The following is a 14674-nucleotide window of genomic DNA, read 5'->3' as shown; positions in this document are numbered from 1 at the left end:
CTCCTGCCTTCAATCTTTCCTAGCATCAGGGTCTTTTCTAATGAGTTGGCTCTTCACTTGAAGTGGCCAAAGTTTTGGAACTTCAGCTTCAGCATCAGTCCTTCCAATGAATATTCAGGGTTGACTTCCTTTAGGATTTGGATCATAAGAACATGGGGGTCACAAGAATATGTAGTTTAGGGACTTGGACCTGAGGAGGTCAGTTCACATCAGGCGAGGACCACTGCCCGTGAGCCTGTTAGTGACTCACCGCAATGGAAAAGCGAGATGGGTGCTCCCACTCCTTAAGGTGGCTGCAGCCCGCCTGTATCTGCCAGTATCGAGTCCTCGGCTTCTGCCACCATGCCACCAAGAGCTGCTTCTGCAAGCAAGGGAGACCCCTGTCAATAATAAAATTCAGCAGGGGGGCAAGGGGGAGAGAGAAACAGAGAAACACGAGAATTATTCAGTTTCACCTTCAGGGGGCGTTCTCATGACGTCCAAGCCAGAGTGGAGGTGTCCTACTTTTTTACATCGCTGTGAACTGCTGGGTTGGGCACCTGCCAACATTCAGGCGGCAGTTACATAAGAGCTTCTTTTTTTCCTGGAATTTAGGCTTGCTGCTGATGTGTGACCTTCAACAGTAATTGCCAATAAATGCAGCGGGGCTGTTTACTGTTAGACACTGGCAACCCTGGAGCAAGCGAGCTCAACTCAGAGCATAGAGAAGCTATTGCAGAATCTCGGGAAGTTTTTTTTGTTTTTTCCTTTCTTTTTCTTTTTAATGCTGAGATGATTCCATAATGATCAAAGTTGTATAATTCAATCAAGTCAGAATGATTTTCACTTTTGGGTTCAGTTCTGATGAACTTCTTCTGTAAAATATACATGAAACTGCATCATCAGAGCCAAATAATGTCTATTTCTTGTTTCAAAAAGCCAGTGCCATTAGTAAGGGTATTATGCTAGCTGATGTGCAGATTCAAAGTGGTCCTGCTAAAATACTAGGTAACTTCTCTCTTTGCTCAGCTTTCTTTCAGGTGTTCTGTTCTCTTAATGTGGTTTACAAAGGCTTGTGAAAGGCAGGACCAAGCAAACATATTTGCAAACCCATTTGCTGTTTGTTTGTTTATTTTTTCCCTCCTCTGAGATGGAGTGGGTGAAAAGGGACTGAAGACTGATTCATGGTGTTGGAGATGATAAATTCTCTTTGCTGTGCTGAGAATTCGGTCCATCATACAGTCTTGTTTCTTTTGTTGCTGTTCTTTTTCTTGTTGCTTTAGGTATAAGGTTGGGTTGTTTATTTGATGTTCAGTCTCATTTCTTGAACTATCTTCAGCGTCTGCTAGGGGTGGTCCATGAAAGGAAGACATCTTATTTCAAAGGAAGATTCTAGAAGCCTAGGGGTAGGATTCTTGTTGATGACATCAGGAAACAGAGAGTCTCAGTGGCTGTGTCGTGTGCTGGCCTGTATCGGGCACACACAGATGCCTGCGTGTATGTGTATACGGTATGTATGCATGCAAGTGTGTGCTCTTGTACACACACCACAGATAGGAACCCTGGGAAGCCTGCGGGCTTCTTTTTATTTAAGAATGACAAAGTATGATTTCCCTTCAGTTGTGGTAGAAATTTATCCCTGGGTAAAATGGTAGGTACAGTATGTGCAGAAAGTGAGCATTTCAACGTCTCCTGCATGAATCTACTTGCTACTCTAGTGCTGCAGTTAGGATAACCAGTTGGGATTCTCTGGCTTTCTGCTTCAAAGCCAGTCATTTGAAATCTTTTTTCCTATGAAGTTTGATCTTGCTAACCTTGTGTAAAAGCTCTGGGAAGACTTCAGATCCTAGAAAAACGTGAAGAGGCAACGGAGAGCGATAGTTAGTTTCTAAGTTCAAAACCAGACCGCATCAGCTCACTGCCCGTCAACTGTTGGTCTGGAGAGACTTCACCTTGACTGGAGGGTCAGCACCTCAGTATCCTGACTGATCCCGGGGTGAGGTGGTAAAAGACAATACGTGGGAAACACAGGCATACTCTTTTTCTCAGAACAGTCTCCATTACCGTATGGTCACTGAGCATGATCTTTCATGTTAGCAAAAAAAGTTACTTTGATAATAAAAATGTGCCGAGAAAATCAGTTCATTCATTTACCAGAACTATCCTTTGCTTTGGGTATTATGTATATGTGTTTATGTAGCTTATGTAGTTATGATTTGAACATATATGGCTTATTAATATGCTTATTTTTTTCCAAATTGTGGCTGACTGCCTTAAAAGAGCCAATCCTCCCAGAAATACAGCTGAAGTCCTCTTAGGAGGAAGTGCTAATAGAGACCGTTGGTTATTTTGCCAAATCATATGCCAAGCTTGGTTTGGCCTTTCCCATGCCTGAAATCATTCTGTGTTCTATTGGGTTGTCTTATTTAGGGAACTTAGCTGTTTGATGTTACGGAATAAAGTTTACTGAAAATATACCAAGCATAACTTAATGTTTTAGCTGGAAGGAATCCTTATAATACCTGCTCCAGTCTCCTTGAACTACAGGTCAGGCGGTGGAAGCCCAGACAGGTTCAGTGACTGGCTGAAGGTCATACAGCACCAGTCCCTGCATGAGCCGCCATCAGGCAATACCCATCCATTGTTTTTGGTTTTTCCTTTCTTTTTTATGAGTGGATGACATTAAAAAATTGTCCTCCTGTATAAATAGTGGTTCTTGAAGAAGAAAAAATTTTCTATTGTCTCAGAGGTCTTCCTGTAACGTTCTAGGAGAAAAGGTCATTAATCTTAATTTTCATTTCAAAAATTAAACACCAATATGACAGCAGTTTAGGGAGGCAGTTGAGTACCGGTCCAATCATAAAACAAACCAGAAACCACTGATCTCTTGAGTGCTTAATAAACAATTCTGTGAACATTCTGAAAGAATTCAAGATGCTTCTTTGGACATACGGGATATCAAACAAGAGAATTTTAAAAAGACACACAAGTTCCACTCCATCTTGTTCTTTAACTATTATTTTGATTGGCAAGGCAGTAAGAGGGTAGCTGTGTGGCTTCCTATAGTAAATCCGTGTCTGTAATCCTTTTGTTCTGATCATATAGAATCGGTATGAAGGATATGTTGATGGAATGTGGCCAAAGCTGACTGTAAATGATAGTACTTTTCTCCATCTGTGTCTCCGACTGCTCCAAAGCGCATGGGAACTTGCCTTCATTCTTCTTTTCCTTGTGTGTCCTTTTTGCACGAAGGGCAGATGGTACATGCGTGTGCACAACTTTACTTCTTCAGCCTAAAGCCTACAGAACGCAGGGATGGGGTTAAAACGCAGTCTTGGCTCATGATATCGTTTATATTATCTGCAGAACACATTCCCCTGAGCTCTAGTTTTGTTTCCCTCACCACACTCAAGTCCTCTCTTAACACCCTGTGCCTCCCGACCCCAACAGGAAGCTAAACACACTGGAGAGAAAGTTGCTCCTTGAGGCAAGTGGAGCTGCACTTATGTCTGAGGGCTCTTCTGTCCAGAACTGAGTGAGCAACTCTCCACATCTGCCTGTTCGTCCTTCATAAAATAATTTAATCTTTGTGGTTGAAGGATCCCTTATATCTTTACTTCATTTTACCTGTTGGCAAATAGAGGAAAAAAAAAGAAATTATTAGGTTACAAAATAGCAGTCTTATATTAAGAGCATTTTTTCCATCTTGAGGGTCACACCATGAAAGGGGTATCAAGTGTTGAGCTGGGTTGTGAACCCACAAGATTTCCCAGCTCCCATCCCCACCCCACGCTTTTAGCACCTGCTCCAGCTCACCGCCGACAGCCGCACTCTGGCCTCGGGAGAGGTCTGTTGTGTCGCTGGAACCCCGCCAAGGGAGGCCAAGGTCACTCAGTGGCAGTGTGAGCCTTGGCTTCACTCCACGGCCCCAGACCGCACCTTGAACCCACCAGCCATGCCTGGTGTGTGACCACAGCCCAGGGCGGGGTCCGGCAGTTCCATCCGACATCCGTCTCCGCCCCGAGCACGTGCCCTTCGGTGGCCAGATTCGTGGTGCTGCCGTCACGTGGAGCTGTGGGCTTTTTCAGCCACTACATGCATCCACTCCATGGCCAGTCCTTTCCCTCAGGGCCGTCATCTTGTCTCTCATTTATGGGTTGGACATGATGAAATTCAGAAGTCATCAGAGGTGTGGGGTGTCCATGTGGTATGGCAGGGGCGGGACTGGGAACCTAGTATCCCTGGAGCCCTGAGGGAAGTGTGCGGAGGGAGGAGAAACCAGCCGAGAAAGCTGCAGCCAGGAGCCTTCCTTTCTCCTCCCAGAGCCGCAGGAGGGGAGAGACGTTTTCAGTCCCTAAGCCAGAGGTGGGGTGTCACCCTCTGATGCAGGGCCAGGATATGGGGAAAGGAGAGGCTGGGAGGACGCACGTGCCCACTGGAGGAGCTCATCACGGGCAGGCAGTGGTACAGACCTTGCAAGGGCTTTGAGCCCCCAGGAAGGGGAATGCACCAGAGGCCCCTGTGGTCATCATCCGCCCGTCCTCCCTTCCCTGAGCCCCCGGGGGCATGTGCTGGATCACTTTTCTTCTGTGGACAAACAGAACGTAGACGTGCAGTACCACTGACTTTGACATCTTTCATTACTTAAGACATAGCTCCTTCTTGATCAGTGCTAGGCTTTTTCTTTCTTTCATTTAGACGTGTTTCCACATCTCAGGCCAGTCATCTCTCCCAGCGCAACCACGTTAAGTTCATTTTAGAAGTGAGGGTGTCTTCCACCCTCCGCAGCTGAAACCCCCTTCAGTGGGTGTGACAACCCAGTCGCCTCATCGTCAATTTTGTCCCCAAGTGTTGGTCTCTGGACTTCTTTGTGGTCACCAGATGCATGTGCTGTAACTAACCTGCTTCCTTTTACTCCCAACTAGCTTCCCCAAGCTCCGGATTCTGAGAACTCCACCGAGGTGTGTGTCACTCACCCGTATTTGCGATGCCAGCAAATACAGGCGCTTGTCATTGTTGCCGGTTGGGTGTGAACTGTTGTGGTGAAATGTCTGTCTCTTGGGACGGTGCAGGAGGGACGTGTCTAGCCTGGCTGGGATCTGATCATTGCTGTAATTGGGTGGCCCTTGGTGTAGAAAGTTCTGACAAACTTAAGCCACAGTGTCCTGCCGGTGAAGGCTCATGGACTCTGAAGGTTTTGCACAAAATCCTTCAAACTCCACCTTGGCCGAGAAACTCTGGACAGTCCAGACCTTTCTGCTATTACACAAAACAGAACTTTGGGTCCTGCGCAGAGAGGAAGCAGAGTTCAGGTTCGGGGTATCTGTGTTATCGTTTGGGTGACGCTGTTGATGAAGGAGTAGTTCACAGCAAACTGTCTCTGTTCTTCCTGTCGCTAGCTCAGCTTGCTAAATGCGGGACTAGAATTCATTAAGGCATCTAAAGTTACCGAGAAGCTTTTTGTGGGAGGCATCCTTCCAAGGATCAAAATTTACTCTCCGAAACTGTTCTAGAATCACAGGAGTCAGAGCTAAAACGTGTGCTCAATCTGAAAGGAGATCTTAGAAATGAAACTGATGATCAAAGAGCTGAGTTCCAGTGGGCATGCTTTGTAATAATCAGTCCTCTAATATTCTAATCAGAGCTCTTCAGCACTGGTAGCCTTGATTAGAATGCTGTGGGCTGGGGCGAAATGTAGGTCTCACATGTGTGTTGGGAGTGTGTGCATTGACGTCCTCATGCATGTGCTGAGCAGTAATCTGTGGATGAGTCGTCCAAGGACATGCCCGGTTGCATCTTGCATTACACCCCCTTTTTGGGTTCATGTAAATGTACATAACGTTGAACTTCATTTTCATAATGTTTGCGAAAAATAATATTAACCAGACATTATTGGTCATGTGCCTGCTCGTTTCACATGGTGCTCTGGGGTTGGGGAAGGGCCAGTTGTTCAGTAGTAGCCAAGGTCATGAGCACTGGTGTCCGTCTGGGGAAAGCCACACTCAAGCCTGCGCTCCTTCCGTGTCAGTCCTCACTGCGTACGCGCTCTCTGTGTATTTCATTTGTGACCGGTCCTGAAGATGAGGGTGTCTTAGTGTCATACTTAAATGGAATTTCTGCCTGCTTAGCAGGAGCTCGAACCGAGTCCACCGCTGAGGCAGCTGGAGGATCATAAAAGGGTACGTAGTCCTGGGAGCTGGGAGTGCCGACGCAGCTCCCCCCTCAGCCATGCGCTCTGGCGCGCACACGGACAGTTTTCGTTGTCGTCATTGTTGCAGCATTAATTGGCTCAGAACCAGTCACAGCCTTTTGTATAAATGAAACTAACTGATGGTTCTACGTATAATCTACCTCTTCACACACTGCTTCCAGCCAGTCCCCTAATAACAACTGAGTCACTTGTCACATCCTCTCTTCTTTTGCTGGGTTAGATTTTTCCTTATGTGTAGCCTTAAAAAAAATTTTTTTTGTGAGTAACTGGTGATCATTATGGATAATGTATAGTAAACAAAAAAGTATAATGGTAAAACTGTCCATAATTACACTGCCTGGCTATAAAGCTGCTGAAGATTTACTATTTCCTTCTACCCTCTTTTTCACACACGTGAGAATATGTGCCAACACACACACACACTTGCATTGTCATTGGGGTTCTTTTAAGTGTGCAACATTTGTTCCTTGCTTTTGTCACGTATCGGAGTATTTTCTTCCTTGAAAGTTAACAGCTGCCTAAAGTTCCCGCTGATTAACAAGTCTTTTGTAATATTTTCCTTCGAGGGAATGAACAAGTGTGTACACAAGTGGATAGACGCATAAAAGGGGAATTTCTAGGCCAAAGGGTCGAAACTGTCTTATAGTGCTAAACCATTTCCCAGAAGGCTACATATACCATCCGCATGCTGACTACTGATTGCGTGTAGTCAATGGAAAATACCAGATATCCTGGTTCTCTGGGTGTCTATCATGTGCCAGTCACTATGCTAAGACTTTTACACGCGTTCACAGCGTAAATGTTTATAAATGCTGACGGTGACCCAGTGACACAGCTTGCAGCCCCATTTCACAGATGAGGAAACTGAAACCCAGCGAGCTTGCATACCTTAGGCAAGTCATGGGGTTAGGAAGTGAGCAGTCATGACAAGAACTGCTGTGAAATTGTGGTCATCAGCATCCTGGAGAATGTTCTCCTGGGCCACCTTTATTAAGCTCACAAGCTTTCAGTACCTGCAGAGTCCCATCGCTTCTTGGATCCTTTCATTTTTCTTGCAATGGTTCTTTCTCAAATAATAACCAAAGATGGGCTTCTAGGAAATTGATAGTCAGCCCTCCCACCTCCAGCTCCCAGTGCCTCCTGCCATTCATTGATCAGGGGTACCTTGCCTTCCTGCTTTTTCCACCCCTGCCTGTTCCTCAAGAGTTGTCCTGGGTCTTAGAAGTAGCCAGTAAAGGCACATAGCTGTCCCTTGTGCCCTAAGTTGGATGTTGCCCCAGGGCATGAGCTTTGGAATTAGAAACTGGGTCAAGCCTGCTTTTGCCAGGTGCTCACTGTATGATTTGGGGCACTTTTAACTCAGTTCCTCCTGCTGTAAAATGGGGACAAGAGTCTCCGCCCTTTCCTGCTCTCTGGACTCTTCTGCAGAGCCATGCACTAGAGGCACTTAGCAGCGTGGCTGGACTCTGAGAAGGGATGTTAATGACCCCAGTGGTCACCTTGCAGACTGAGATACGGCTGTGATTTGACAGAAAACAGGAGTAGGAAGAGGAAGGTATTTTTAAATCGAGGCACTGCCCTAGTGCTGACTAAGGTGTGAGAGGCTCACTGCTCATGTGAGAGGCTGATCTTTCCTAAAGCACCTGACTTTTTTAAGTGGCTGGAACCTTGGAGCCCAAAGGTCACCTCTCTGCTTTGCGGTCTTAACTCTCGGTGCCCTGTTCGATGCTGGGCTGTATATCTCCACACAGTTGATTAGTCACTAGTTTAATGGACACAATGAAACTCGTGACTTGCACGGCAGGAACTTGGTTTCTTGCCTCCACATCACTGACCTGCCATTTTCACCATTTTTCCCTGAAACTGAACTGCAAGTGAAACTTTGCCTTTCTTTTCTCAGTCTTGGGTAATCATGCGTGTGGAGTTTCTTACCATGACACAAACATCTGATGTTTGTTTGCATACTGTAGGTGTAAACTGCTGGGGAAGAAAACTAGTCTTCTTTTTGGAAAAAAAAAAAAAAGGGCTGCATGACCAAATGTGAGAGCTGGAGAAGTGGTGTTGTTTGGGAAGTGACATTTTTTGCTTCTCTACAATCAGCTGTCTCAACCCGGTACTCTGTGAACAGCTTAGTGCTGTTGAGTAATTTATATTAAGATGATTAGGAATGCCTTTGTCTGTAGATTTTAATTTTTCCCGAATTAAACCACGAGCTCAGAAAAACAGAATTTGCCTTGAACCTAAGTTTTCACGCTAGGATTCACAACACTTTTAATGATGCTTATCCGTTTTCTGTCTGCCCCCCTTTTTTTAACCTAAAATTTTCAGTCTTTATTCTTTCAGAAAAGAAACAATTCTCATCTTGTTTTTTTTTTTTTTTTTAAAGCAAACCCCACATGTTCTCTTTTCCCCTCTTGCCTTAAAATTTATTTACTTTTGGAGAGAAGATGAGGTACTTATGTGCCAAAAACCTTATAATTAAGGGGTAAGAATTAAAAGTTTGTGGAGTGGAGCATGTGTGTGTGCGTGTGTGTATGTTTCCATAATGAGCACATTTTATGATATTCTCTTATGGGGGAAAATGTACCATTTGATGCATCGGTTGCTATGGTAACCGCTAGGGTTTGTCTGTGCAAAGAGAGGCAAAATGGTAATGTGAGATCCCTTGGTAACTTCAGTTCGGCATCCAGGCTACACACATGTGAAGTTCCTGTTCCTGAAGTCCACGTGTTCCTGGAAGACACGTGCTTCCTTCCCCACCCACTGCCTCCTTGATTGCAGATTCACCAGGATCTCAATGATGAGACCCTCAAAACCCGGAGAAGCAAAAAATCTGAGCCAGTCCGGTCCTAGGTAGAATCCTAGGGTGAGGGCTCTGGTTGAGTCTTCCTTGACAAGTACGTGTCTGTTGGCTGGTGATGGTCACTCAGCTATTGACCATTCAGCCCTGTGATCTTCCAGATTCTTGTCATGATGGAAACCTGGACTGTTCTCTGTGGCTGCAGCTCATTGGCCTCAGCCCAGTCATTTACTTCCCAGACAGTGTTCTTGTGGTGCCCCAGAGGATCTCATAGAAAACTGGGATGGTTTTCTAACCATCCCTCTTGGGAGAACTCAAAGTCTGTATCTTCTGAAAGAAACTCCAGTAGATGTATCATTGAGTTGAGAAAGGGACGTGGTATTTAATGTTATATTCTATGTGGAGGTGATCTTGTCGTTCCTCCTTTACTTGACCATTCCTTTGACATCTGTGTTTCTTCTGTGAAGTCAGCCTTTTTAAATCACCGCTCTCGATGACTGTTTTGGAGAGTGTTAATATGTTTGTACTGGTGCAAAGTTATGTCCTTATACCAAAATATGGTTTTCTAAGCCATTAAAGGATATTATACTGAAAATATTTTATTTTGAAGGTATTTTTAAGGATCACAAATAGCTTCTCCACTGAAAGTTCTCTCAGAATTTTGAATTTACTGATGGTCAAGGTACGAAGTGATATTCTTATCCTAATGAGAAGGATTCTGCTTTGTTTAACTCCGTGAGATGCATATTTGTGGATGGAATGGAGAGAAGAAAGATGAGATTTTTTTCATTTCTGAACTTTTTCTTTGAAAAATCAGGCTTGCCTCCCTGCTTCTCTCACTTTTCCTGTTTACCCCATCTCCCCACTTATCCCTGGAGTCTTTGACCAGCAGCATGAATTTAACCAAGGAGAAAAGCCAGCTGGGTCACCTTGGGACCTTGTATCATTTTGACAGTGGGACTGAGTTTTCAGCTTTGTCCTTCTTCCCCAGTCCTGCCTCCTCAGGGCACCCCTGGCCTCCACCATCCTCAGGACGTTCTGCTCCCTCCCATCTTGTCTTGTAAACACCTTCCTCGAAATCTCCAGACTTATTCTTGAAGCTTATTAACAAATCACTTTTAAGCTCTCCTGATTCTTGATACAGTCGCAGGTCTCTTCGATAGAACTCTGGAGTCTCTATTTCAGAGACCAGCTGTATTGCAATGCATCTTCCCTCTGCTAACTTCTCACTTAACCTCTCTCCGGGATGTGCCAGAGGAACTCCAGGACTTACTACCTTGTCCCTCAGAAACAGTCCAAGGAAATCTGTACAGCCTTTAACTGGTAAAAAGTTCCAGATTGGCAGGGTGGGGGTTAGGGGGGTAGTCCCTTAGCGAGCGAGACTGCCATGGTATAGAGCTGAGAGTGAATCCTGCTGCTTTGCCAGTGTGCGAAGTATTTGGGAATAGATCAGAGTGGTTTCTTTGCTCTGTTTTGGTTGGAATTGTGGAAAGAGTTATTTTATCCCCTGCCCAGGATTCTTTTAATATTTATATTTTTTAAAAGTTTTTTGTCATGGAAATGTTAAAAAATATCCCCAAAATACATGTTTTGAAGAGTTTTGAGAACCCTCATTCATAACTCAGATTCCATGACTATCAGCTCATGCCCACATTTATACCCAACTAGGCCCTTCCTCCCATATTCTTTAAAAGAAAATCTCAAATGTCATTTTCATCCATGCTGCTTTTTGTTGATTGACATGTCTGATATCTGCCAATAATTTATTTTCTGTTGCATTTATTTTCTTTACCATTTGGCTCATTGACTATTTCTGTAAGAAAGGCTTACTTTCAGCTTATGATTTGATTTATTACTCTGATATTGTAAGATCTTAGAACGGTTGGAAATAAATCCTGTGGTTAGAGTAACATTTTCATATTGCTGTGTGGAAGTTGACCTGTAAATTTTTTAATTTGTCTGAATCCTACTGACTTACCTCAAAGAGACTTTTTTATTTGTTTTGTTTTGTTGTTTTATTAATCCTAGTTATCCTTCCAGATTCATATTCTATCTTTATCAGTGTGAGAGAGTACTTTCAGATATTTAATATTTTAGATTGATGCTTTTTTATGATCTGATTTCCTGAGAAAACATTGAAGAAGTTAACTTTAGAAGTTTCCAAGTGCTCTTATTAATTATTTTTTCATGGAGACTGAGCCAATTATAACTGGGTACCCCTGTGTCTTTTTTTTTTTTTTTAATGTGAGTCACTCAGTTGTGCATTAAATTCAGAGCCTGATTTCATTATCCTGTTTGAATTAAGGGTGAGGCCCTCAGGCAGATTTTGGTCAACCGTTACTATGGAAACATCAGACCTTCGGGAAGAAGAGAGAGCCTCACGAGCTTTGGCAATGGCCCGCTGTCGCCAGGAGGACCCAGCAAGCCTGGGGGAGGAGGTAGGCCCCATGGTGTGCTAATGAGCTGCACGTGTGAACCGAGTGTGCCACTCCAAAGCTGCGTGTTTCTGCTTAGCAGGTTGAGACTCTAACAGATGCATTTGGGTTGCTAGTGTGTTATTTTAGCAACTTGTTTTGTCTTTGGTCTACCATCAAATTGGTATCTAAAAATGTCCACCTGCAATGTGATACTGGCTAAGGCTTTCCCTCTCTTTCCCATGCAGCAAACCTCTTGGGGATACTTGAAGGACTCCGTGAGCTTAACTTGATCGCACATTTTCTCGTGGTCATTCAGACTCATGTTTGCACATAAGATGACGATGCTGTTGGCAGTGAGGAGGGCAAAAGCTATCTTTTATAACACGCATACCAAGGCGAGGGCTTTCCCAAGCACTTTACCTCCTCCATCTCGTTTTCTCCTGTACGTTACCCACTCTCCGGCATTGTCTCGTTTTCTCCTGTACGTTACCCACTCTCTGGCATTGAACGGAGGAAGGGGAGCTTGCTAGTGCCTGGGTGGTAACTTAAGGCAGGTGTGTCTAATCCTAGTGTCGTGCTTTGTGCCTCCCCAAGCCTTAGGGGACTTTACATACACACGCACACACACACACACACACACACACACACACACGCCTGTATTATTTTTGTTCAGTTGCGAACTCATGTCTGACTCTTGCAACCCCACGAACTGCATGCAGCACACCAGGCTTCCCTGTCCCTCACTATCTCCCAGAGTTTTCTCAAACTCATGTCTGTCAAGTCAGTGATGCCATTCAGCCATCTCATCCTCTGTCACTCCCTTCTCCTCCTGCCCTTGATCTTTCCCAGCATCAGGGTCTTTTCCAGTGAGTCGGCTGTCTTCATCAGGTGCATCCCTGTATGGGATTGTTTTAAAACACATCCCGAAAGGTGACCCAAAACATTGTAAGCACAGTGACAGGTAAAAGCTTCAAAAACATTGAATTCAACTGTGGGCGATGGTGTTGGTTTTAAGGGGGCTGTAGCTCCGTGCTCGAAGCACAAATGTGAGTTGCATGATTCCTAGTCTGTAGTGATGACTCTTGAGAATGTCTGGTCTTTGCTGGGTTCTGCTCATAGCACAGAAACACTTGGTGCTTAATAAATTAATCCCAGCAACCTCTGGGGAGGAATCTTGGGCTTCTCGCCAAATGAAAATGTGGAGCAGATCTGCTCCCAGAGAACCCCAGAAACAGATCTTAGCTTCTCATCCAGAAGTTCCCAGTGATTGTCGAGCAGCTGTTTCCCCTACAACGTCTCAAAACTATTTGTCTTTAAGAAGCTGTCAGAGAAAAGACGTGACACCCAATGTCCACCTTAGATGACAGATGCAATAGATTGTAGGCAGTCAAGGACAGGCAACGTAAAGGAGGTGGCATTTGAGTTGACCCCTGCAGGGAAGGACTGATGGTTTTCTGTTCTTCAGAAAATGACTGCCCCATTTCCCCATGTCCATTAGTATTTCAATTTTTGCGAATAATAATGTGAAGTTCTCAAGCTTTCTAAATCCAGTTGTAATCTGTTCCGCTAAGTGGCATAGGCCATCTCTTCCTAAGTATATTCATCTGAAGCTCAATGAGGTGAACTTTTTTTGGTTCATTCCCCTACCCCCAGCTCCTGACTCCATGCCAAGCTCTGAGTCAATAGTGAATGAATGAATAAATGAACAGATGGAAATTATGTGAAAGGATGAGTTTGGGGCCAGGCTGGGTTTCTTAAAAAGAGGGCTAAAGTGATCAGTATAGGCTATGCTTCTTAAGAGTGCTTAAGTTCAGTTTGTCTCTTAAAATTGGATTGATTCTTAATTCTGGCCCAGGTCATTGTATTTTGATGTAAGGGAGAGACTTGGCTGGATGGCTTTAGGTCTTTTGCTCAAAATGTATTACTCTTCCTTCATCCTATCTGTCTGCATTCAAGTTACATCTCTATTACTTCCCAGCTGTGCTGGGTGTTGTTGGACAAGTGACTTCATCTTGATGTTAATAATGAGTTACCTGCCTTGTGGGCTTGTTAAAAAGGTCCAGAGAGATAGTATCATTAAACTGTTGAGTGCATAAAATGTTGGTATGCAGTAAGTATGCAATAAATGTTAGCTGCTCTGATTGAGGTTAATAAGGGCAATGTTGCGTCTTTCCAGGGGGAGGTTCCGGATCCAGCCCCATGAGCAGGGGTGAAATGAGCCTGGCCGAGGTTCAGTGCCACCTTGACAAGGAGGGGGCCTCCAACCTGGTCATCGACCTCATCATGAACGCATCCAGTGACCGAGTATTCCATGAAAGCATTCTTCTAGCCATCGCCCTGCTGGAAGGAGGCAACACCACCATACAGGTAGGAGGCGGCATGGCTGCCAGGTAACGTCCCTGGAGGCTCTGTTCCGGGAGCCAGAGATGGGTGGCGCTGAGACTGGTGTACAAGAGAGCTCCTTCTTAGGGCACAAACTTCTGTTGTTCTGAATAAGCGAATTCTGTTGCTCCTTTGCTGTGGTCATTCAGTCATTATTCAGACTTGCTTCTAATACATGGATTACATTCTGAAATGGATAAAATGCTGAGGATGTGCAAAGAAAATTGGCCTGGGATTTGGCGCATCATAGGTAATCCATAAATGTGTGTTCAATGAATGATTGAATGCATTATATTTAGTTTGTAATCCAAGATCATAGAGGATCCCATCACCAGATGACCAGAAGGAGCCTGAACTATGTGTATTTATCCATGAATCTTGCAGCTCTTGCTGTGTATTTATCTTATAAATGAAAAGCTCAATAAAACTGAACCAATTTGAACTAATACGTGCAAAGAGGGGAAAGCCAGGCTAGGTTAGTCAGACATAAATGGATGGCTTTTTGTTGGCTGGTGATGATACATATTTTAAAATAATAATGAGTAGAATTCTTAGGCAAAGTCCTTAAAGAAGCAATTTTAATAATATATACATAATTTTCATATAGACATGGCAGTGAAGATGATTCTTTTAAATATTTTAAAATATTTGTAATACTCCCTTCTTCATACACTCTTCATTCTTTGTTGGCTCCGAATAAGGGTTTACTTAGCTCTGTGTGTGTGTGTGTGTACATATATACACACACACACACATTTTGATAATAGCCTTTGATTGAGATATAATGTATATATTCACAAAATTCCCCCTTATGTATATATTTGACTTGGCCTTATATTTTTGGTCTTGAATTTAAATTCAGAATCTGGATTAATGAAGTTTGGG

The 14674-nt window shown here is 44.1% G+C and overlaps 1 protein-coding gene across 7 annotated transcripts in view; it reads left to right on the top strand.

Moving 5' to 3' along the window:
• The window catches only part of ITPR1 (inositol 1,4,5-trisphosphate receptor type 1), a 355416-nt gene that overhangs the window by 232119 nt on the left and 108623 nt on the right, over positions 1–14674 (top strand). For 6 of the 7 annotated variants that reach the window (XM_086366623.1, XM_086366621.1, XM_086366622.1 and 3 more), the window contains 2 exons: positions 11296–11428; positions 13584–13774. In XM_086366623.1, the coding sequence (XP_086222749.1) occupies positions 11296–11428; positions 13584–13774 (324 nt within the window). Of the gene's footprint in view, positions 1–4904; positions 4941–6110; positions 6159–11295; positions 11429–13583; positions 13775–14674 lie in introns of all 7 variants that reach the window. The other variant, XM_086366627.1, reaches the window with a different exon arrangement.

The sequence above is a fragment of the Bos grunniens genome, chromosome 22 (assembly GCF_055505025.1).
Source record: "Bos grunniens cultivar Pamir isolate PY7600 chromosome 22, Bosgru_T2T1.0, whole genome shotgun sequence".
Lineage (NCBI taxonomy): Eukaryota > Metazoa > Chordata > Mammalia > Artiodactyla > Bovidae > Bos > Bos grunniens.
Note: the sequence above shows the minus strand (reverse complement) of the source record. Positions and strands in the feature narration are given on the sequence as shown.